The 24,294-nt window shown below is 34.0% G+C and overlaps 1 protein-coding gene across 2 annotated transcripts in view; it reads right to left on the bottom strand.

Moving 5' to 3' along the window:
• Positions 1–24,294, bottom strand: part of FBXL17 (F-box and leucine rich repeat protein 17) — a 495,830-nt gene that overhangs the window by 437,827 nt on the left and 33,709 nt on the right. For both annotated transcript variants that reach the window (XM_060093227.1, XM_060093226.1), the window contains one exon: positions 23,992–24,123. In XM_060093227.1, the coding sequence (XP_059949210.1) occupies positions 23,992–24,123 (132 nt within the window). The remainder of the gene's footprint in view (positions 1–23,991; positions 24,124–24,294) is intronic.

A 24,294-nucleotide genomic window follows, 5' to 3' on the forward strand; every position in this document is an offset into this window, starting at 1 on the left:
AGCGGCTGGGCCTATGAGCCATGGCCGCTGAGCCTGCACGTCCGGAGCCTGTGCTCCGCAACGGGAGAGGCCACAACAGTGAGAGGCCCGCATACCGCAAAAAAAAAAGGTGCTCAACACCATAAGACATCAGGGAAAAGCAAATGAAAACCACGATAAGGTACCACCACACATCCACTCGGATTGGCTTACATTTAAAAATCTGACATTACCACTGTTGGTGAGGATGGAGCACAAATGGAGCTATCAAACATTGTAGAAGGACATAAAACAGCACAACCACTTTGTAAAACCCTTTGGCAGTTACACACAAAGTGAAATCTAAAGAAACACTAACCATATGACCCAGCCATACCAATCCTAGTCAAGAGAAATGAAAACCTTTGTCCATTCAAAGACTTGTTCATGAATGTTCATGGCAGCTCTATAGTTAAAAACTGGAAACAACCCAAATGTCCATTAACAGGTAAATGGATAAACAAATTATTGTATGTTTATATTTTGTACCAACTATCAAATTAAGTACAACATACTCAGCAATACACAGGAATTAACTATGATACATGCACAACGTGTACTTAGGAACTGTTATCAACAACCTTTAACTACAAGTGGAACCAGACTTAGATTGAAAATGAGATAGCAGTGAGCTAAGCAAAGAGTCAGAAAGAACAAGTTCCATAAACACTGTAAAAGACACTGAATCAAATCAATCCTAAAACCTGACCTACCCCTACACAGAGCAGTTATGAGCCAATAAACTTCTTACTGTTTAAGCAAGTTGAGTCAGGTTGTATTATTTGCAATCAAATGAATCATAGATGATATGATGTAGCTCATACGTAATGATTTCAATATTCCCCACTAAACAGTATGAAAATTTAACTAAGGATAAGAACTCATGGCAAAGAAAATGACAGGAATTCATGAAAAAAATTAATTGACTGGAATAACCATTGTGACTAAGTTACTAAAAAATATAAAAGCAGTAAGAAGTATAGGTGGAGTTGAAAAAACACAAATACTAGAGGTTAAAATGACTCTTCCAGAAATTCCCCATAAGATGAAAGGCTCACTGGACCCTCTCAAATGTATAAAGCACCATCGGTTACTTCTCCCCCTTGGCAAGTTGCTCAATAACAAAAATGTTCACTACCAGCAAAGCTCTGGCAATAACTTCCTTCCAGGTTTCCTTTAGTCATAAAGAGAGAGAAGAGAAATGGCAGTTGAGAGGTTAACAAGAAAAGAGAGGAACTTAACATTTTATGAATTGCTATTTTCCAAGATGCCTTCTTGGACAATTTACATATATCATCTCAATCCATATAACTTTCTCAATGACCAAAGTAAACAGTATCATCTCCAATTTATATATAAGGAAATCAAGTCTTCAAGAAGTTTAAATTTTAAGTGCTTAGGGCTTCCGTGGTGGCGCAGTGGTTAAGAATCCGCCTGCCAATGCAGGGGACACGGGTTCAAGCCCTGGTCCGGGAAGATCCCACATGCCGTGGAGCAACTAAGCCCGTGAACCACAACTACTGAGCCTGAACTCTAGAGCCCGCAAACCACAACTACTGAAGCCCACACGCTGCAACTACTGAAGCCCGCGTGCCTAGAGCCTGTGCTCCGCAACGAGAAGCCACTGCAATGAGAAGTTCGTGTACCACAACAAAGGGTAACCCCCACTCGCCGCAACTAAAGAAAGCTCATGCAGCAACAAAGACCCAATGCAGACAAAAATAAATAAATAAATAAATAAATAAATAAATAAAAATAAAGATCCCTTAAAAAAAAATTAAGTGCTTAAGAAGAAATCCACAACTTGTGAACTGGTAATTGGTAATTCTGGAATTGAAATCTCTACCTGTCAGATACAAAAGCTACCTTTCCTCAACCTCTTGATGAGAATAAGCATCAAGATGTCACTGTGTGTCCCTTTGTCTGACCTGTCCCACAGGAAAGCGTCAGTTACTTCTCACAAGAAAAGTACGTCCCTTAATGATATGACAGAGCACAGAGAATCAAAGATTTTTTTAAAGCATCTTGTTTATTCTTATCTCTGCCTCTAAGTGTAAAACTATTTGATGTTCTCAGAAAACTCCAGCAGCAGACATGGTCACTATTTAAAAGAAAAACAAAAACACCTGGAATGGAGATGAAGGACAGTATGTAGCAAAGACATGTTTCTTGGTTTTGTGAGAATTATCAACAAGATATCATAAAAAGGGTACATATAAAAATATATTCTTTTGATAGAAAACCATTGAAATTTATGGCTATTATCATTTCTAATGGGGAAAAAAAAAAGGAAAGAGCCTAAGTATTCACCAATAATGACATCTGTAGAACAGAATATGTGGTACAGTTTTTAAAATAAAAACATATGTCCTCAAAAAACTAAACACAGAACTACCATATGATCCAGCAAATCCACTGCTAGGTGTATATCCAAAGAAAACAGAAACACTAATTTGAGAAGACACATGCTGTTCACAGTATTATTATTATTATTATTATTATTTTTGCGGTACACGGGCCTCTCACTGTTGTGGCCTCTCCCGTTGCGGAGCACAGGCTCCAGACACGCAGGCTCAGAGGCCATGGCTCACGGGCCCAGCCACTCCGCGGCATGTGGGATCTTCCTGGACTGGGGCACGAACCCATGTCCCCTGCATTGGCAGGCGGACTCTCAACCACTGCGCCACCAGGGAAGCCCCACAGCAGCATTACTTTAAATAGCCAAGATATGGAAGCAATCTACGTGTCCATCAACAGATGAATGGATAAAGAAGATGTGGTAGGTATGTATATGTATACACACACGCGCGCACACACACATGCACACGCATACACACACGCGTGCACACACACAATGGAATATTACTCAGCCATAAAAAAGAATGAAATTCTGCCATTTGCAACAACATGGATGGTCTTAGAGGGGGGTATTATGCTTGGTGAAATAAGATGGAGAAAGACAAATACCCTCTGTTATCACTTACATGTGGAATCTAAAAAATAAAACATGCATAAAACAAAACAGAAATGATTCACAAATATAATGAATAAACTAGTGGTTAGCAGTGTGGAGAGGGTGGGGGTGGAGGGGGCTGGATAGAGGTATGGGATTTTGAGATACAAACTACTATGCATAGAATAAATGAGCAACAAGAGCATATTGTACAGCACAGGGAAATATAGCCATTATTTTGTAATAACTTTAAATGCAGTACATCAAGAAAAAAAATACTGAATCACTATGTTATACACCTGAAACTAATACTGCAAATCCACTATACTTCAATTTAAAATTTTTAAATAAAAAAGTTTAAAGAAATAATAAAAAATAAAAACATATGCACACATATTTGTATGTGCATTAAAAGTTTTCTGAAAATAATCACCACAGGGATTAACAGGAAGTTCTCACTTTTCACTTTCTACTTTTCTATACTATTAGAATTTTGTAAACATGCATAAGGATTTTTTATGACAGCAAGGGTTATTTAAGCCTCTTTTCTTATATTTCTTAGTATTTTATAAAATCCTCCCCAAAATTCTTTGAACTATGGTTAGCTTTCAATATTATTAACAGAGTGACAGATAAATGACTAAAGAAAAATATCTTACTATTCCCTTAACATGAGACTACCACTTTTACATAAACTGCCTGAGGTAATATTTTTATTCATTCCTCAAAGAGAAAATCACCTCACGGGCACTTGCCCAAAGTCACTCAACTAAGATACAGAAGCCCTATGTAAACCTATATCTTCCTAATTCAAGCCTCAAAGCGCTCTCCATTATATCATAATTGCCTATTCAAAGAAGATGGTGTTTTAAAGTTAAAATAAGCTTATATAAGTACTTCGGTTTGTATTCAGGTATACCCCTCCTCTTTCCAAAAAGGAATTGAGACAGTTCATGAAAATTCACCCTACAGGAGAAAAACAAGTAGAAAATGAGGCAAGGGAAAATAAGGGTTAAAAAGAAAAGTTATTCTATAGTAAAGAGAGAAATTCTGAGTGCTTTTAGATGAATTACTAGTATTTTTCTTGATTTCTAAGATGCCAAAGAAAAGAGGGAAAACAGACCACAACATATTTTTTAAAAATTCACAGGCCTTCCCTGGTGGCACAGTGGTTAAGAATCCGCCTACCAATGCAGGGGACACGGGTTCGATCCCTGGTCCAGGAAGACCCCACATGCCACAGAGCAACTAAGCCCGTGTGCCACAACTACTGAGCCTGCGCTCTAGAGCCCGTGAGGCACAACTACTGAGCCCGCATGCTGCAACCACTGAAGCCCACGAGCCTAGAGCCCGTGCTCCACAACAAGAGAAGCCACTGCAATGAGGAAGCCTGCACACTGCAACGAAGAGTAGCCTTGCTCACCACAACTAGAGAAAGCCCGTACGCAACAATGAAGACCCAACACAGCCAAAAATAAATAAATAAAATAAATATATATTTTTTTAATTCACAGTAGTTAAAATAATAAAGGAAAGCAATTGCTCAGAAGTCTAGCTTTCCCCTTTGCTGTACACCTGGAACTAACACAACACTAAATCAACTATACCCCAGTAAAAATTTTAAAAATAAATAAAATAAAATTCATAACATAACAAAAAAAAAGAAGTCTAGCTTTCTCCAGTACCAAGTCCAGAGGGAATATATAACTGAGGGCTCTCATGAGGTAGAACTCTGTGTGATATAGATGACAATCTCCTTATAAATATCCTAATAATAATTAAAACATTAAACCAACGGAATGCGGGGGTGGGATGAATTGGGAGATTGGGACTGACATATATACACTATTATGTAGAAGACAGATAACTAATAAGAACCTATTTTATAGCACAGGGAACTCTACTCAGTGCTCTGTGGTGACTTAAATGGGAAGGAAATCTAAAAAAGAGTGGATATATGTATACGTATGACTGATTCACTTTGCTATACAGCAAGAAACTAACACAACACTGTAAAGCAACTATACTCTAATAAAAGTTAATTTAAAAAATAATGAGAAAAAGAGCCCAATGGAATAATGCCAAAACTCAATTCATTAGATGTAATTCTTCAATTATTGTTACCCATATACTACTCAAGTACTACTATGGCTCAATGGAACAAATCTATCTTTAACAGCAAAGTGTCTTCATAAAAAAACTAACAGAACAAGTCACTGTAATGAATATAGCATGTTTTATACATAATAACTCCTTTAATTTTAATCTTCAAAATGTTTCACCTTAATTAGGTAACTAACTTAGAGGTTATCATCATTAGCAAATAAAATATTATCTAGATATCATTATTTTCAAATTCTTACTATTAAAATGTAGTTTTCAATATAAGAAAGGCTAAGAGTCCAGGCTCTAAAGCAATGGCTTTGACAGGGGGATGTTACTGTCCCCCTCCCAGTGGGCTCTTACATAAGTAAATACAAGATGGAAAGAAATTGCTCATGTTAATTGAGTTACTTTATTGTAAGTGGGCTGGCATGACCCAAGAAAAATTGGCTCTAGAAGCATATGTGGTTAGTACTCAATGGTTAATGAATGAATCAGTGAATGGTAGGAGATAGGACTTATGGAAAATAATTAATTGATCCATGTAGCTAATAACCATGAAGGAGCCAAGGAAAACATATTTTCCAGAATTATATGACTTGTAATGACAGCACCATTAATTTCCAAGCTTTCAATATCATTTTCTAGGGTATAAAATGTCATTCCACCCTCTAACCTTTGCCTCTATAAACTTAGCTTCTATTCTCCCAAATATCATAAATCAATGTATTTAATAATTTATTTCCATCAAATTATCTAAATGACCGGTCTACACTGAGAAAAACCAAGAAAGTATACCATTATATCTTTATAAAGCTATTTGACATTTCTAAGAAGGATGCAAGGGATTTACTGCTTTGCATCTTCAGGTAGGCCTCACATTACAAAACACTGAATAAACCTCAATGGAATGAACTACGTGCAGCTTCTCAAACTACAACCCTAAACACTTTATGCCAACTGTATCTGTCACTCAAGCAATCTCACTAAGATACATTTTTGAGAGCAAAGACAAATCAACACTCCACATGGACCTCTTAGACTCCTTCATAAGGCAAAGAAGCATAATCCATCAATAAAGAAAGAGGAAAAAATCTCCCTCTTAAATTCAAATTACATTAATCTGAAATCACTTCACCACCTTATATTATTTTGTATATATGGATACAAATATATATTACATGTATGTGTAAACATACATATACACCCACATGTGAGCTCTCCATTTAGACTGAAAATCTCCTAAAAATGGAGATTGGTTCAAAAATTTACTCTATATTCCACATTCTTGTAAATATGATCAATCATAACTTGTTCAAAGGAAAAAATCTGTGTCAATCAAAGTTGAAATGTGCTAATTTGATCTCCAATAATATTTTATTAGTTAGCTCACTCAACATTTACATATCATTAACCATTCTGAGTACTGACTAGTCCTAGGTATAATCAACCACATTTCCAAAGGATTCGCAGAAACAAAAAGGCATATTTTTTTTATACTACATGTTAGAAAACAGCAACTGGAGAAAAATCCACCTACAGTTAAGAAAATATTTTGTTTGATTTGATTTCACCAAAACTTGTGTATCAGACCAGTACTGAATTACTGACCAATGTGATTAAGCTGGAAAAAAAAAAAAAGGACTCTCATTTGTCTACAAATTAGTAGCTCTAAAATCACAGGAAGTCTTAAAATCAACATAAATATTTAATGTGGTTTCCCCCCCAAAGAAGTTGTTGTTAAATCATAGTACATCTAGAAACCAAAGAAATATCGTACGATCATCTTATCCTTATGAAAGATGACAATGGTTGGATTTATTAAATTACTAGTGATACTCCAAGCTGATAAGTAAAACAAAAAGGTCACTTGGTAAGGTTAAAATTCACTTAACTCCATACCAAACAAGTGATTAGTTAGATATTCCTGACCAGCTACCCTTACCACCTAAAAGAGTTAACTTTTCTAACCTGTAAATCAATTCACAGGAATTGCTACAACTGCAGCAAACCAAAACTAAGCAAAGACCTAATTTGGCATATCTATGAATACAATTTATAAATGGAAGGTGCAAAATGCAAGGGACCAATATGTAGTTATTGTACCTGCAATCAAAAGATCTAAAAAGAAGGGCCTCCCTGGTGGCGCAAGTGGTTGAGAGTCCGCCTGCCGATGCAGGGGATACGGGTTCGTGCCCCGGTCTGGGAGGATCCCATATGCCGCAGAGCGGCTGGGCCCGTGAGCCGTGGCCGCTGGGCCTGCGCGTCCAGAGCCTGCGCGTCCGGAGCCTGTGCTCCGCAACGGGGGAGGCCACAACAGTGAGAGGCCCGCATACCGCAAAAAAAAAAAAAAAAAAAAAAAAAAAGATCTAAAAAGAACATGAAAATGCAACAGAGAATATCTTAAAAGTTAGATTTAAATAGTATCAAGTTTAAGATCAGAAACATACTTTCCTTACATTAATTTACTAAATTATACCACGCTTAACTAATATGTTAAAATACCTGCTAAAGCACTACATTTATAGTTCATCAATGACCTCTTTAAAAATTTATTTGATTAAAAACAAGTAAAAACTAAACAATTTATTGTTTAGGCAAATATACATAGGTAACAAATTGGGGAAAATGATAAACATAAAATTTAGGATAGTGGTTACTTCTAATTACCTCTGAAAGGGAGTCAGAGATGAGAGAAGTAAAGAATACAGAGGTAGATGAAAGTTACTGGAAATACTCTAATTCTTGGTTTAGATAGGAGGTTCTTGAGTGAATGTTAAATAATTTTTAGATAAACTGACTTTCATAAGACAATAAGATCATGCATGGACCAATTAGGATAGTATGCCATGAACCAAAGATTATGACTAGTAAAATTTTATGCTGGTGAAGTCCATTTTGAAAAATTGACATTTACTTTAAAAATTTACCTTTCACAAATGTTTCTTCCTAACATTAATATTAAAATATCAGCAAACTCAACTCCTTTTATCAAATATTCAGACTGAAGGACAGACTGGAGGAATGCCCTCAGACAACCAAGAGCCAAACCAAAATCATTCTCCTTAAATCAGAGGAATATTATCATATTGGTTTCAATTTTCAGTCCTTCAAAGGCAGTTCGGGGCAAACATGTGAAAAAAATGATCAGAAACAAAAAAAAGAGTCTAACTGTATTTAGATTGTGTATTGAATCTGTATTAAGATTTCTTAAATTTTAAAAAGCTTCAAAAATAGATATAGAATCTTAATTTACAAAACATTTTATTTCAAATAAAATTAATCAAATAAAAAATTAGGACACCTGACTCAATGCCAACATTAGAATTCCTAAGTCAAACTACTTAAAAAGGAGACCCTGAACGCTTTATGTAATAAGTTTATCTAAAAGCCAAATCAGAAATATCACTATTTATAGGTATGCTCAAATATATTATTCTGAAATTGCTCAAGCATAAAATGTATTTATAGATAACAGTAGTCTAGAAGCCAAATATTAATTTAATGTAAAGGTAATACAACATAATATATATTGTTTTATATTCTTTTATATATCTAAACGTATAAAGGAAGACTTACGTTACTTAATTATCAAAAATAAACAAATATGAGACTTTTGGCAAAGATGAACAAATTATGAGATTAAAAATCACTTTTAAAAGGCTGCCCCACTAAGATTCTTTATTCGTCTTACTGGAAAATCAGTATTTTCACATCAATTCTTATGTGAGGGCAAATGACTGTTAACTATGAGCCTGAATGAAATTCGGTAGTATTTAAAATACCAAAAGTTAAGACACTGAAATCTAGTAGCAGTCAAATCTTTGCTCTTAATGTAAAGGAAAATACCATAATTAAAAATTTTAGAAATATGCCTCAGTTGTCAATTTATCCACACAGAAAGCTAATGAAAGATAAAAATACCATCCTTGTTCTAGACTTTAGTCACATACCTCTAAAGATGAAAGGGCAGAGAAAAGAACCACACATACAAAAACCCAATGAGATTGTCTCAAATTGTCTCAAATTTTCTTTCAGCTGACTTAGAAAGGGTTACCTTAAGAGAAAATACAATAATCATTTACAATAATAACACAATAACAATTTTCCCACTTAGGGGTTAAGAGTTATTTCAAATTTTTTGAAATTAGTGAGGTTACTTCCAAAATTTTACCACTGAAGGGTCCTACTATGTGTCAAGCTTAGCACTCTCCACTTTGTTACCCACCATTATAATTATATAAATGTTCTAATTAGTTATAGTTAAGATGCTTGAAAGAAAGAGTTTGGTGACTTCCAAGCCTGTAGTATACTGTATTGAAACTTGCTTGTTCATTAGTACTATCTCTAAATATATATTGATAACAAAGTAAGTATGGTTAAGTCTTTATATTTTTTTCAACAGAGAATGACTCTATAACCTCTAGATAATTAAAGTAAAAAATTTAAACACCCAAACTGCTCAAGAACTAGGAAGTAAAAATCTGTACTCCAGTTAAGCTTCCATTCTGACTTCTAATTCACTGTACATCAAAGAAAATCAACTTGTCCTGACACATAAGGACTATTCCCTTCAGTGATCAGGCAGGTGTTGAGGCCAGAAAGAGAGCCTATTTTCCACAGCCCTTTACCTTGTTTGATCACTGGTTACTTTTGATCTGACACTGCCCTCTCTCTAGTAATGACTTCCCCCTCATAGACCCTACCTCACAACTGTCAGAAAGAATAAAGGGCATCAAACTGAGACCTGACAACGCCTATGGGCCATGCGATGGGCTGCCAACTGAATGCTCCCCAGCTCCCACAATTTCTAATTCAGTTTCTTTTGTTCTGGTAGGTACAGGGTTAGGGTACCAATGACAGCAGAAAGGATTATGCACCAACTGTGAAACCAAGCCTTCTTGAATGTGTATCTTTTATCTCTGCTTCTTCATCTTCTTAAATGCTGCAAACTTCATGGTGGTTACTATGAAATACATATTCAACAAGTGCAATAGAAAGGTTGTTTAAATCCTTTTCCAGAAGAAAACAAAGGACACAATGTATTGTAATTCAACTATAAAGCTTTAAGGAAAAAGTTTCAAACCCATGGTGTGAGATTATTAAAGGCCAACTGTCAAAGAGCATGTTAATTGTAAATGAAAGACAAAAGTTTTACGAGGACCACTACTTAGTGCCATACACCATCTAAAATGGAAAGGTCCTCTAAAACAATGCACATATTCAGAAGAGGCAATCATTTCAATTGTTAAATTATAGATTCTCACACTAATTTGGTACTAACCAGTACTGAAAATAAGTTCCTCTAGTCCTGTTTAAAAAAGGTGGTGAGTGTATGTAATCTTTTTTTTAAAAAAGGCATTAGTAACCATCACTTTAAAATGTTAAAATTTTTTAAATTTGGCCAAATATCATTTTGACACCATTTTACTTATAATTTTTCAACTTTCATTAGAATATTGCATGAGTCCTTGTATATTCATTAATAAATAACCTTCTACACACACACACACACACACACACACACACACACACACACACACACACACTGGTGGAGAGCTCTTTATCAGTCATGCAATAAAAGGATTTGTAGGAAGCAGGTTTAGAGGCCTTCTAGGATCACTTTCAAGGCTAAGTTACTCTTTTTTTTTTTTTTAAGAAAGGAGGGTCAGAAGAAGGAAGTACATGATCAATAATATAGCCATGCAAGTTTAATGTACCTTTAATACTATAATGCATAAAAACAAATAACTAACTTTAGACATCGACAAATACAGAATCTCAAAGGTGAGAGGGAAGCATTAAGGTGATCACAAGTTGACTCTAATGACTGGAGAAGTTAGTTTCTACAACAGCTAAAGAAAGATATGCCTTGATGGACAGAAAGGAGAAAGGCTCTCACATCTGAGAACTAACCTGTGACACTGGGGAAATCCATACACTAGACTGATAATGATTAACCCCTATGAAAAAGACTATATGTGAAATACCTCCTATTCTAAGACTGATCAGTAATCAACACCATTATACTCTTAAAAAAAAAAAAACCCTGTCTTGACTCTGTAATCTAAAAGTATCATAATATAAAGTATATTATAAACATGTGATTGTTTTAAATAGACTTTAATATATGAAAACATGATGCCTACATACACACTTGGACTGACTGTATAGAAGAAAATCATCTAGGTATACTAGAAAAAGCACTTCTAGATTGAAAAAACAAAACTTAATCCAAGGTTAAACAATTCAGTAGGCTGACCCAATACTTGCCCATTTTTTTCCTAAAGTTTTCCAAATGCCACTTAATTGTCCAAGACAATGAAGAAATAAACTGTATTATTCTAATAAGATACCTAGTTATGCTTCCTTTGGGGTATTCTTTTCCTAATTTTTGATTCTACAAAACCATTAGGACATATTAAAGAACAAAAAGATAATAAAATAAATGGAACCAATTTATGATATTTAAAACTAACAATTTTATATAAAGTATTAAAAAAACTGTCAGTGTAATTTCTGCATGTTATATCATGCTCAAAGCAAGCAATGTCAATGTTCTGACTACATTTACTGCCAGGTATGCTTGATGCATTTTCTGGGTACCAAGCAATCAAGATATGTATCAAATATATTTAATTTATCTCTTTCTAATGTGCAACAATAAAAGCAAGCTCTTCTAAACAAACTCAAACATAGAGGCAATTTGTTAACTTTCACCTTTTTAAGAATCAAGTGATGAAATATGACAAAAGAAAAAGGACTACAATTCTTAGCAAGCTTAAGAGATTTTTGTTAGGGTTTTCTGAAAGCAAAAGAAGGAAAATGAACTGGGAGAAGCACTGAAACAATTCAAATATCCTCAATGGAATGTAAACCAAGAAATGAAAATATCTACCAGGTAATCTGCAATAAAAAGAACTTTAAAGCCACAAGCTTCAACATTCACTCTTTTTTGTTTGTTTTGGCTGCATTGGGTCTTCGTTGCTGCGCGTGGGCTTTTTTTCTAGTTGCAGCAAGCGGGGGCTTCTCATTGCTGTGGCTTCTCCTGTTGCGGAGCACGGGCTCTAGGTGCGTGGGCTTTAGTAGTTGTGGCACATGGGCTCTACAGTGCGGGCTCAGTAGTTGTGGCCCATGGGCTTAGTCGCTCCCCGGCATGTGAGGTCTTCCTGCACCAGGGCTCGAACCCGTGTCCGCTGCATTGGTGGCAGATTCTTAACCACTGAGCCACCAGGGAAGCCCTCAACATTCACTTTAAAAAAATCATTTCTTAAAAACTACTTAATTCTTGAAGAGGACATACTTATTTGGGATTTTACTTCCTCAAACTATGACTGCCATTCTTCTGGTAAGAACACTAATGAAGAATCACTTCACACTGCTATAGAATGAAACATATTTCATCAATTCCGTTGTTAATAAAAATTGACACTTGTATACTAAAAGCTGTATTGTATGTACATATCAAAGTATAAATAATCATACTTAAAGTTACTGACATGTGCCTCATTAAAAATATTAATTTTTAATAGTTTTCTTTTTGGCACAAAAAGAATTTTTCCCAGGACAAAACCAAAAGGATTTGAGGATAAATGGTTCATCTTAATTAACAGTCCTTTTCAGAAAATTTATAATTTTTATGTAAAAAAAGATTAATTTTTAACCATTTAGTCAAAACATTGACAAATACAGTCAGTTACTAACTACAAGTTTACAAAAAAGACAATCTCATCCCCATTTTCAAGGAGCTTACATGACTAAACTGAAGCCTTGAAACCTACAACAAATTATCAATGGATTAATAAGAAAAAATAAAGGAAGCTGATAGAATATTGGAAAGTAATAAATGGGGAAGAATTCTTAAAGAATATTTGACCAAAAAAAAATATTTACCTCAGCTTGAACACATACTGTAAGAAAGCAAGATGACAAGAGAAAATGAAGACTAAGTGGACAAGTTAAGAACGTAATGAGAACAGAGACAAATAACTGCAGAAATCTTTGTAGTTAGCCACTAGAGATTCTTGAAATGATAAAAACAGTATTTTAGCAAGAGTATTTCTGTGTTGTGGATGTGAAAAAATAAAAAGTCGATCTTTAGAAATGTCTTAGGTCATGACTGAATTCAGTGGAATACAATATACCATCATCTTTCACACTGTTTTCCGTTAAGTTCTTTACTCATAAGCTTATAACACTTGTAGTTTATAAAATGTATAATAGATTACACAATGGAACTGACTACATTTATGCATTATGAAAAAAATACTTAATATATCAGTGAAGAGGGGTACATACATATACGTGTGTATGTGCATAAAATTGTGTCCTGCAATAACTTAAAATATATGAAATATCAAACTACTCGTAAGTATCTTCAAATATTTAAAGTTAACATTAACCTAGTAAATAGATATGGAATTATATTTTGATTCCCATTCAGAGGATCTACAAATCACGGCGCCACCTAATTCTACCATGTTCTCAGAGGAGTTAAAACAAAAAGCTAGCATTAAATGATGAAAATATTGATAATTTTATAATCTGTAGGCATTCATGTGGGCATTTAAACAACAATGAATATAAATATATACCTTCCTCTTTATTTTCTCAAAGATATATATTCAATAAGAAGAAAATAAAAGATAAGAATAATCACCCAGATACAGCTCAATTAGAAGGACTCTGATATATAACTATTTTTCTTTGGATTACAAATTCTCAATATATTCATTTATGTATCGTATTATAGTGAATGATAAATACCTAGATTTTATGCTTAAATCAAAAATAGTCAATAAAAACCTGGCAATAGACACTACAAATTTTCTACCCCCAAGAACTCTCCATAACTCATTTCTATCATATTTTAGAAACCAAAAATAGTGAAATAGAGGATCCATTAAAGAAAAGTACTGTATTGATCTTTTCTACAACCTAAATTTTATGTGGCTCCACAAAATAAGAAGCGATAGGAGGGTTAAAAAAAATAATATCAAAAAAGTACAGATTTCATCTGGCCTCAAATTATCAGCTACTAAAAACCAGAAGGTACAGTCCAAGGGAAAGATTTTACCCTAACACTCTCATCTGAGCAACTTTGTCTTTAGATCTTTAATAAGAACTTGAAGAAAGACAATATAGGTAATATGAATAAGCAAAATCTGCAGCAGGAATAGGAACAGTAGTCACCACACAGGATGCCTAGATGCACTTTCATGACAATGTATCTTTCTGATAATAACGACAAGAAAATGCTTGAAAGGAAGCATCTTATCAACTGGTAACCAGATTCAACTATAGTTTGTAAAAGATATTCAGAAAGGCACATCTTAAAAAAAAAAGAGAGAAAAAGAAAAAGAGAAATTCTTCTCCCCTTAAGCCTAATCACTAAAACATTAGATGGGATTAAGTCTTGGATATCCTAAGACCCTAACACCTCTGTGATAGGTAGATGAAGAAAAATATAAGCCAAAACTTCTCTCTAGATCCAAGCAATACATCTCACTTGTTGACTGACAGTCTAGAAAGGCAGTTGAAGAATGTGTGCTCATAAATGACAGGCTTAATGTACTCCCAGCATTCCACTGCCATCTAAGGTTATAAAGTTTCTATATGCTAAGTCTAATGACTTGGCTCTTTATCTCAACCCACTATCAACTGTTACCAACACTTGAGCACAGAGACTGAGACAGCACTTTCATGTTTATATCTGAAAGATAATTTGATTTGCTCCAAAACTCTTTGTGATTTTTTTAATATGCACTCCTAAAAGAAGTAAACAAAAATTACATTTTAATAAAAGGATCTAGGGGCTTCCCTGGTGGCACAGTGGTTAAGAATCCGCCTGCCAATGCAGGCGGACACAGGTTCGAGCCCTGGTCCGGGAAGATCCCACATGCTGCAAAGCAACTAAGCCTGTGAGCCACAACTACTGAGCCTGCACTCTAGAGCCCACGAGCCACAACTACTGAGCCCAAGCGCCACATCTATGAAGCCCGTGCACTCTAGAGCCCGTGCTCTGCAACAAGAGTAGCCACCACAATGAGAAGCCCGTGTACCTCAACAAAGAGTAGCCTCTGCTTGCCGCAACTAGAGAAAGCCTGTGCGCAGCAATGAAGACCCAATACAGCCAAAAATAATAAATAAATAAATAAAAATTTATTTTAAAAAAAGGATCTAAACTACAGACTATATAAGTGGAAAATAACACCAGCAAAAGAACCGCAACACTAGGAATAACCTACCAACTATAAATTTTAAACCCAAAACAAATTGGGTATTTTTAGTAATCTAGAATTTGATCCAGAAAAATTTTTTTAAGAATATGTAAATACTATTTAGAGTCTCCTATTTTTAGCTATAATAAATTCTGCATTATCAACACTGGAATATCTGTATCAGAGTTTTTAATACTAGGCTAGCTTCCTCCTGCAATCCTGTTTGCATCTGAGCAACTCCTACCATCAGTTGATGGGCTCCCAAAATTTGTGAACTAATTTTAGTATTACTAAATTAATATAATGTTAAATAAATATGCTGGCTAAAAAAAATAATGCATTCCAAAGAAAAATTATTTGGATACTATCAAAATCACTGCTTGCTCTCTACCAAACTGGTTCACAGGGGAAGAAAAATATACATACACACATACATACTCATTCTTTATGGTTTCCTATGCCTTTCAAATGATGGAATACAATTCTGTCATGCTCTTATCAAGATACCTGATAGATAAAAAAGATACCCACAGGAGAAAAATAGAAAATAGGAAAACAGATTAAAAAGAGAGACAGTAAGCTCTAACAAAGAATATATAACGAATAAAAATGTATTTATTCTTTAGACTGAAAAATCTGCCAAATAACATTTTAACTTTTTTTTCAAGTGGATCTTTCAAATATCACTGAACAAAATAAAACCAATTTTATTAATCATAAGAATGTACAAGTCAATGTAATTCAGACAAGAATAGAAATTATACTCTAGTTGATCAAACTCCATATTGTTAAAAAAAATATATTGTCCCAGAAAATACTCCTTGAGAACATTAATGACTCTGGCTAGATAAATTTGATACATGAAGAATGGCATCATTAATATAGTAACTAGCTCAAAGAAACTTACTTATTTGAAAAGTCAGAAAACCACTGACTCTGCAACTTTAACCTATTTTTCAAGCTTTTATTTATATGCTTAAATCCACCTTCTTTTTAAAGCATGTTCCCAAAATACTGGAAGAAATATGTTTTTAAAAGTATGTTTAATTCAGCAGTAGGCCATCTGTCACTAAACCAACATTTATTGAATGACTATTATGTGTCAACACGCGGGTGGATGGGCTAAAAAGATAACTAGATACTCTCCACCCTCAAAAGAGTTGACAATCCATCAGCAAGATACAGCTGTAAACCATAATTACAGTTATTCATGGAGAGCAATTTGACATTATCTAGCAAAAATTTCAAAATGTACCCATCCTTGCTCCCTTTAATTACATTTCTAGAATAGATCCTAGAGAAATTCTCACAGATAAGCACAGAGACTTGCACAAAGATTTTACTGCAACACTGCCTATAATAGCAAAACAACAGAAGCAATATAAGTGTCCCTCAATATAAAATGGATAAACAGGAGATATATACATATATAGGATACTAAAAGTTTAAAAGAATGAATTACATATTCATTACGGCTAAATATCAAAACAACTTAAAAGTAAAAATGCAAACTATAGATTGACATACTTTGTGAGACCAGATTTTAACCATATAATATCAGATATAAACTATTTGGGACCACATACTGAACAATATTATATTGTTGTTCATGGTATCCATTATGTCTGTTAAAGCAGTTGTTTTTTTAAGCATTTTAGATCATCACAGTAGTTGCCTCTAGAAAGAGATAGTGGAATAACATGGGATGCAAGACAAGAGACTTAAAGTTTATTTGCTTTATTAATTCAAGAAGAAGAAACAAATTTAACAAAATGTTAACAACTGTCGATGCCTAGGTGATGGGCATATATATGTTATTACTCTTTTCAGTATTCCAAATTTTTTTAATTTCCTAAAATTAAAAAAAAATACAAGACCGAAAAATTTGATCACCTCTCACATTTGAAATCCCAAGTATAATCCCAATTACCAAGAGAAATATAAATTTCTTAGCATGACACTCAAGAAACTTAACAACCTGGTCCCCACCTTCCTTTAGAGACCCAACTATGAACACTTCGCCCACCAGCCTGATATAATCCTAATCTTACTTTAACACCCACCACTTATTAAACATTCCACATATCTTCCTGATGCCTTATCTTTGTTAATGATATCACTTTCCTCAAAAAAATGTTTGCTTGCATCACAATTGCCACATCACTATATATCATTCAAGATCCAGTTATAAATGTCACCTACTATTTATAGGATTTCCTGATTCCTCCCTAATCTCTCACACAAGTAACTATTTTGCGATTGGCATTTCCATAGCACTTATCACTAGAAAAGGATATTCTTTCTTTGGCAATATAACTCTTTTTAAATTCCTTAACACTTCTCATAGTGCCTGGCACATAGTAGGTATTCAAATGTTAATTCCACTGAAACATCTGAAACAGTGTTAAGGAACAGAGTAGAAAGTTACCAGTTCATTAATCCATTAAAATTTCTATTAAATACATCGAACAAAAATGAAATGGTATTTAGCTTCTGAATCCAAGTATCACAAAAAACACAATATTATGTTTCTGCCAAGTAAAAAATTTTGCATAATGAGTGCAATTCTACAAAAGTTCATTAGGTTCACATTTATACAGTATTAAAACCAACATTAAATACTATCCTGAAGACAGTTTTCCTCTTTGGTAATTTTACTAATTTTCCTAGAAAAGATTTCAGTGTATCTCCATTGGTACTAGCAGCTTCCCCTAAAATCAGTTATCATCCTTCTGCTCATGCTAATAGCTAATTTCCTCCTCTGATGTCTCACAACACCTGACCGTTAAGTGTTTTAATGGGGATAATGCCTTTCGGAAATTATTGCTTGGTTCAAAGGCATATATGGATTAGCTCCACCTGTGATGTATCCATGCAATCAAAGGTCTTGAGGACAAACTTTTGAGAATCCAACAGATCTGGGTTAGAATCTTGACTCTGATATTTATCTGTTGTTCCTTAACCTTTCTAGGCCTCAATTTCTTCATCTGTAAAATGGAATAAAAATAAACTACCTCATGGGGACTTCCCTGGCAGTCCAGAAGTTAAGACTCTGCACTTACAATGCAGGGGGTTCAATCCCTGGTCGGGAACTAAGATCCCACATGCCACAAGACACAGCCAAAAGATAAAAATAAATAAATAAAAAATTTAAAAAGTAAGCTACCTCATATGGTGGTTGTGAGGATTAATTATGTAAAACTACCCAGTGCCTGGTACATTATAAACAGTCAATGAGCTAACTATTATTAAATATTTTTAGATATCAAAAAATGACAGCAAAATACTGAAAGTATATAATAACAAGATGAAGTTTATTAACTTTAGGTCACCTTCTTTAGAATGCCATATTCATGTATCACTGTTTATTGGAAACTACCACTCTCGGTGTAAGTAAATGCCTCATCCGTTCAGAGAGGAAAGGGCAATGAAGGCGAATATCTACCCTTGGAGACTTTGGAGGCTGAAGTGTTTACTTATAAAATGGAATTCTTGGGCTTCCATGGTGGCGCAGTGGTTGAGAGTCCGCCTGCCGATGCAGGGGACACGGGTTCGTGCCCTGGTCCGGGAAGATCCCACATGCCGCGGAGCAGCTGGGCCCGTGAGCCATGGCCGCTGGGCCTGTGCGTCCGGAGCCTGTGCTCCACAATGGGAGAGGCCACAGCAGTGAGAGGCCCGCGTACCGCAAAAAAAAAAATAAAATAAAAAAAATAAAATGGAATTCTTCATAAATGTACATTATTTATGTCTGGGATTACAAGTAAACTCACTTCACAAGGAGTATCTGAGGAATAAGATAACAAGAATGTATTGGGGGTGTTGGGGGGTAGGAGGGACCAAATCCCTTAATGTATTAACTCAAAGTTGAAAAGTAAAAGAGTCAGGAAATGCAAGCCTTAATATAATGCTGAATTAGTTACTGTTATTTAAGCTCTGATGCAAATGCTTACCTTACTTACCCTAGTTGATGATAACATGGCTACCAGTCTATTCACTTAGCTGCTGCAACAACCTCACAATCACAGCAAGCAGCAAAAAAAGAATTAAACTGTGGGTAACTAACAGATGAAATCAGAACATAGTAAGTGACAGTAGGTACTGACACAGCCCAATTCAAACTGGTAGACTCCAGAAAGTGAACTCTGATACGGAGAGGAAGAAAAAAAAAAAACATTTATTAAAGAACTTCCTACGTTTGGGACCATATATTTTGTACTTCACCTCAATCTCATTTAGTCTGATCCTCATAAAAACAAGTCTGAGGTAGTATTATATCTTTTCTACAAACAAGGAAATGAAAGTACAAAAATTAAGATAACTAACTGAATCACATGATTAAGAAACAGTAGGATCAAGACATGAATTGAGTTCAATTCAACTCACACTCAGTATTTGCCTCATTCATCCCAGAAGGAAGCAGAGAGAGGTAAATTTAGGTCCTACGTCATACATGTAAGCCTCCAAAGGATAATAAAATTAAAAACAGTGAAAAAAAATGTTACAAATAATGTTACAGCAAGAGCCAAAAGACTATGGGAGATGGCACAGAACTGTAAAACTAGTAAAATAGTTCACCAGGAGGTTGAAAAAAGTAAAAGGTCATAATTAACCATTGGGAAATCAAATTTTAACCAGAAAACATTTACCATTTCCCTAAAACTTTCTAAAATCTATTCATAATACATTACTACTTTCTTGGGTAACTCAGAAATCTATACTAGTTTCATAACTCAACTCTACAGAGTAGAAGGTGTTAAAAAATAAGCCAAATAAATATAAGACATAGAGATCTCTATCAAATATGCTGACCCTAGAACTTAGCATAGAAGCCATTTTCAAAATCGTAAAATTCTAGTACTTTAGAAAATCAGGTTGGATAACAAATGTAGATAATCTATCTGACCCCATCATTTTACAGCCAAATAAAAAGCTGCCCAAGACATAGGGAATGGACTTGAGGACACAGGGAGAGGGAAGGGTAAGCTGGGACGAAGTGAGAGAGTGGCACTGACATATATACACTACCAAATGTAAAATAGATAGCTAGTGGGAAGCAGCCACATAGCACAGGGAGATCAGCTTGGTGCTTTGTGACCACCTAGAGGGATGGGATAGGAAGGGTGGAAGGGAGACGCAAGAGGGAGGGGATATGGGGATATATGTATACATACAGCTGATTCACTTTGTTATACAGCAGAAACTAACACAACATTGTAAAGCAATTATATTCCAATAAAAATGTTTTAAAAAAAAGCAGCCCAAAGAGCTTCTGTCCAAAAAGTAGAGAAGCAGAATCTGGAGCAAGGAGAGTAAGGAAGCAGAGAAAATATACTTAATGAAGTTTCTAGATCATCAATAACTATACACACAAACTAAATATGGCTTTAAAATAATTTTGTAGCCACTACTGCACAGAAGTGATATAAATGCTATAGCTAAAAGACGGCGACAGTTGGATATAATATGCTAGACACTCACTATAGTTGTATTCCTCAGATCTGTTTTTATAGTCTATACAACAGTTTTATAACAAATGCAAAATACATCCATGTAGGTGCATGGCAGTTGTCTCACTCAAAAATTACTAAAACAAAAACTCATTCTTTGGAGGTAAGATTTTACATGTATGTCCTCAATTATTTGCCTCACCATAAATCATCTGAGTACTAAGATGTCAGATCATTGTCCTCTTTCCACCTGAATAAAACTCCTTGTGATAAATACAGGAATCCTTTCTCTATGCTAAAGTGTACCTTACTTACAGTGCCACAAATAAGAATATTCAAGTATCTTGCTACTTTGTGTAAGATAGCAAGTTCACCTCGTAACACTCTAGATGCAACTATTATTTCATATTTTTTTAAAAAATTTCCCTAAAACCATCTAAAGGACAAAATTAAAAATAAACCATAAATATCTGCAGAAACCATGTACGAGCATTTTATCTTTATAGTTACATCAAGGACACAAAGCTATGTCACTGAAATATACAAAGACAATGCTGCCATCTAAAGGCCAAGATATAATATGAAAAAAATGTATACTTAGTCATATACTGTCAACGTATAAAAACAACCAATTCGATATTTTAAAGTCAGCAAAGTTTATACTTTAAAAAAGCACTATGCTACGATTATTTTTAGCAATAACAATAAAACTCTAATATTATTTTGAGAAGATTCTTTTTGAGAAGACTGATAAGAGAATTAGCGAAATAATTTAGCTAATGATCAATATCTGCACAGGTAAAGTTCTGCTGGCATCCTTTCAGACACAATATTCTCCTGAGTACTGAATATTTCTATTAGTTGTTTATCCTATTTAATGATGTTTACTATTTCCTGTCTGTAATTAAATATACGGTATAATTATATATATGCATATATAAATATTATTTGCGTTTAATCCGACTATTATTTCTACTCACTCTTTTTAAAATATTCGTCATTAAAGGACTAACAATAATACATCTCAGAGTGAAAAAACCCAATCTACTTAAAATTGTAGCTTTGCAAGTAATTCAAATATTTCTCCTTATTTCATAAATTCTAAAAATACAAACTAAAGTTCCTATGGGAGACCAGTTATCAACAGCTCAACTGTTCAACAGAAAGAGTTCATACTATTCTAAATTTCCCTTTCTAAAAACCTTAACTTGAAAGAATTTCATTGAACTGAACTTAAGATTTAGCAAAATCACTTCTAATTTTCAATGAAATCAAAATGTTTACTGAATAACGCTACATAGGAAACTGATTCCCTTAGCATTTAAGTATATAACACCTTTCTAATGGACCACAATATTAAAGAAATTTGAACATAACTAGAACCTTCAAAACATATGGTTTAATTCCTTTGAAAAACCACTGACCAAAATTTTTAATGTGTCAAGAAAAATGTTTTTCTGGTTTTGCTCAACAAGAAAACAAATATTAATCACTCAACAAATATTCCCATTATGTGAGAAATATAAAAATTGTAAGCTGGGATTACCATCTTTTAATTTATCTTGAGTGTAAAGTGGAAACCAATGGACAACAAATATGGTCAAGTTCTCATAAAGACTACTAGTTTTTTATTGTCTCCTATGAGTCAGAGTTTATACTAGACAATTTAAGGACATTATATCATTTAATCCTCAAAACCACAACCTGCAAAAATACAAATACTAATAACCCCATTTGCAAAGGAGGTTCAAAGATCTTAAGTAACTTTCCCAAGGTCACAATGCAAGTAAATGGATACTGGGATTCAAAAATTCATTCTCTCTTACCCAGAAGACCCTACTCTATCCACAAGAACATAATGTCTCAGGAGTGATTATTAAATTTGTATTAAATGTGAACAGGAATAGGAACTATTTTTACTGTGTAATTTCACAGAAAAAGATAATTCTACATGGTAATAAAAGTGTTTACTTTTAATTCATAGTATTTCAACTTTTCTAACTGTAATCTTTAAAAAAAAAAAAGCATTATCTCACTTGAAGTGCTGAGGCTTCTAGAGACCTTTCAAAACTTACATTAATATGTAAATTTTGTAAACTAACTCCAAGGGGCAACAAAAAGATCTCGTTATTTTGAAGATACAGTTAAAAAGCAAATCTTCTTTGTAAATATACATATTCAGGACCACCTTGCCTACATTTTAATGTACAGTATTTTTCAACATTGAGAACTCTACTAATGCCTCCCCAGTGACAACTTTTTCTGTTAACCTGTACTATATACCTATCAAAGCAAAATTAAATGGATTTGGAATATTATTCAGCCATAAAAAGGAATGAAGCTCTGATACATGCTACAATAGGAATGAACTTTGAAAAAATATGGTATGTAAAAGAAGGCAGACACAGAAGACCACATATTGTGTGATTCTATTTATATGAAATGTCTGGAACAGACAAAAGTCCACAGAAAGTAGATTACCAGTTGCCATGGGCTAGAGGAAGGGGGAATGAAGAGTGACAGCTAATGGGCACAAGGTTTCTTTTTGGGATAATAAAACTGTTCTAGAATTAGTAATGATGACTGCACAACTTTGTGAATATACTAACAAACACTGAACTGTACACTTTAAAAAGGTGAATTTTATGATATATAAAGTATATCTCAATAAGAGAAAATTACATGGCTTTAAATATATTTATAATATACAATAAGTGTAAATGAGTTACCTACACATGTGCTTAAAATATAATGTAAAACCTATGTAACTAAATTAGTAGTCTTTACAACTAAAAACAAGATTATCTGTCTCAATTTACTGAGTCCTATTTTACACCATACTAAGTGAAGGCTCTATTTCACAAGCATACATCTTCCTGAATATTAAAAATTCCTAACTATCTAAAATTACTACAATCCCTAGGGGAATCAGAAGGAACGACAACTACATACTTATGTTTGGCAGCCAAATTTAATTTTTTCAAATTAATTTTTTCCACTGTCAGAGTTTAGAAAAAAGCATATTAGCACATGCTAATGAAGAATTTTTAACATGTAACTACCACATACAAGCACCCACAGTTATAAAATCAATTTATACAAATCATTGTTTTGAGAAGATTCTTGCTTTTAAGTAGAATCTGCCTCTAAACCATCAAAAAATAAGCAGAAAAAATTTATAAGCTAAGTTATAAGGAATTCAAGAGTTAGAAACAAAATGAAAAACACAGGAATGTTAACAAGTACTTACTAATTTGTTTTCCTGCATGTATATTCTTTGTAATTTCAGACAGCCTTTAGCTATGACGATCATGCCTTCATCTGAGATCTTGTAACACTGGCCGAAATGAATATCTTTGAGTTCTCTGCATTTTGAGCCCAGCTGTAAACAAAGAGATTTGACTGAATGCTCCAAAAATAACAAACGTGACATATTTCGAGTGGGATTTTCATATAATTTTTTTAAATAGCCATACCAAAGTTAAATAATTGCTTATAAATTACTCTTAAAATAGAATGTAGGCAATCTATCATTTAAAATAGTGTTGTGTAA

This window comes from Mesoplodon densirostris, chromosome 3 (genome assembly GCF_025265405.1).
Source record: "Mesoplodon densirostris isolate mMesDen1 chromosome 3, mMesDen1 primary haplotype, whole genome shotgun sequence".
Taxonomy (NCBI): domain Eukaryota; kingdom Metazoa; phylum Chordata; class Mammalia; order Artiodactyla; family Ziphiidae; genus Mesoplodon; species Mesoplodon densirostris.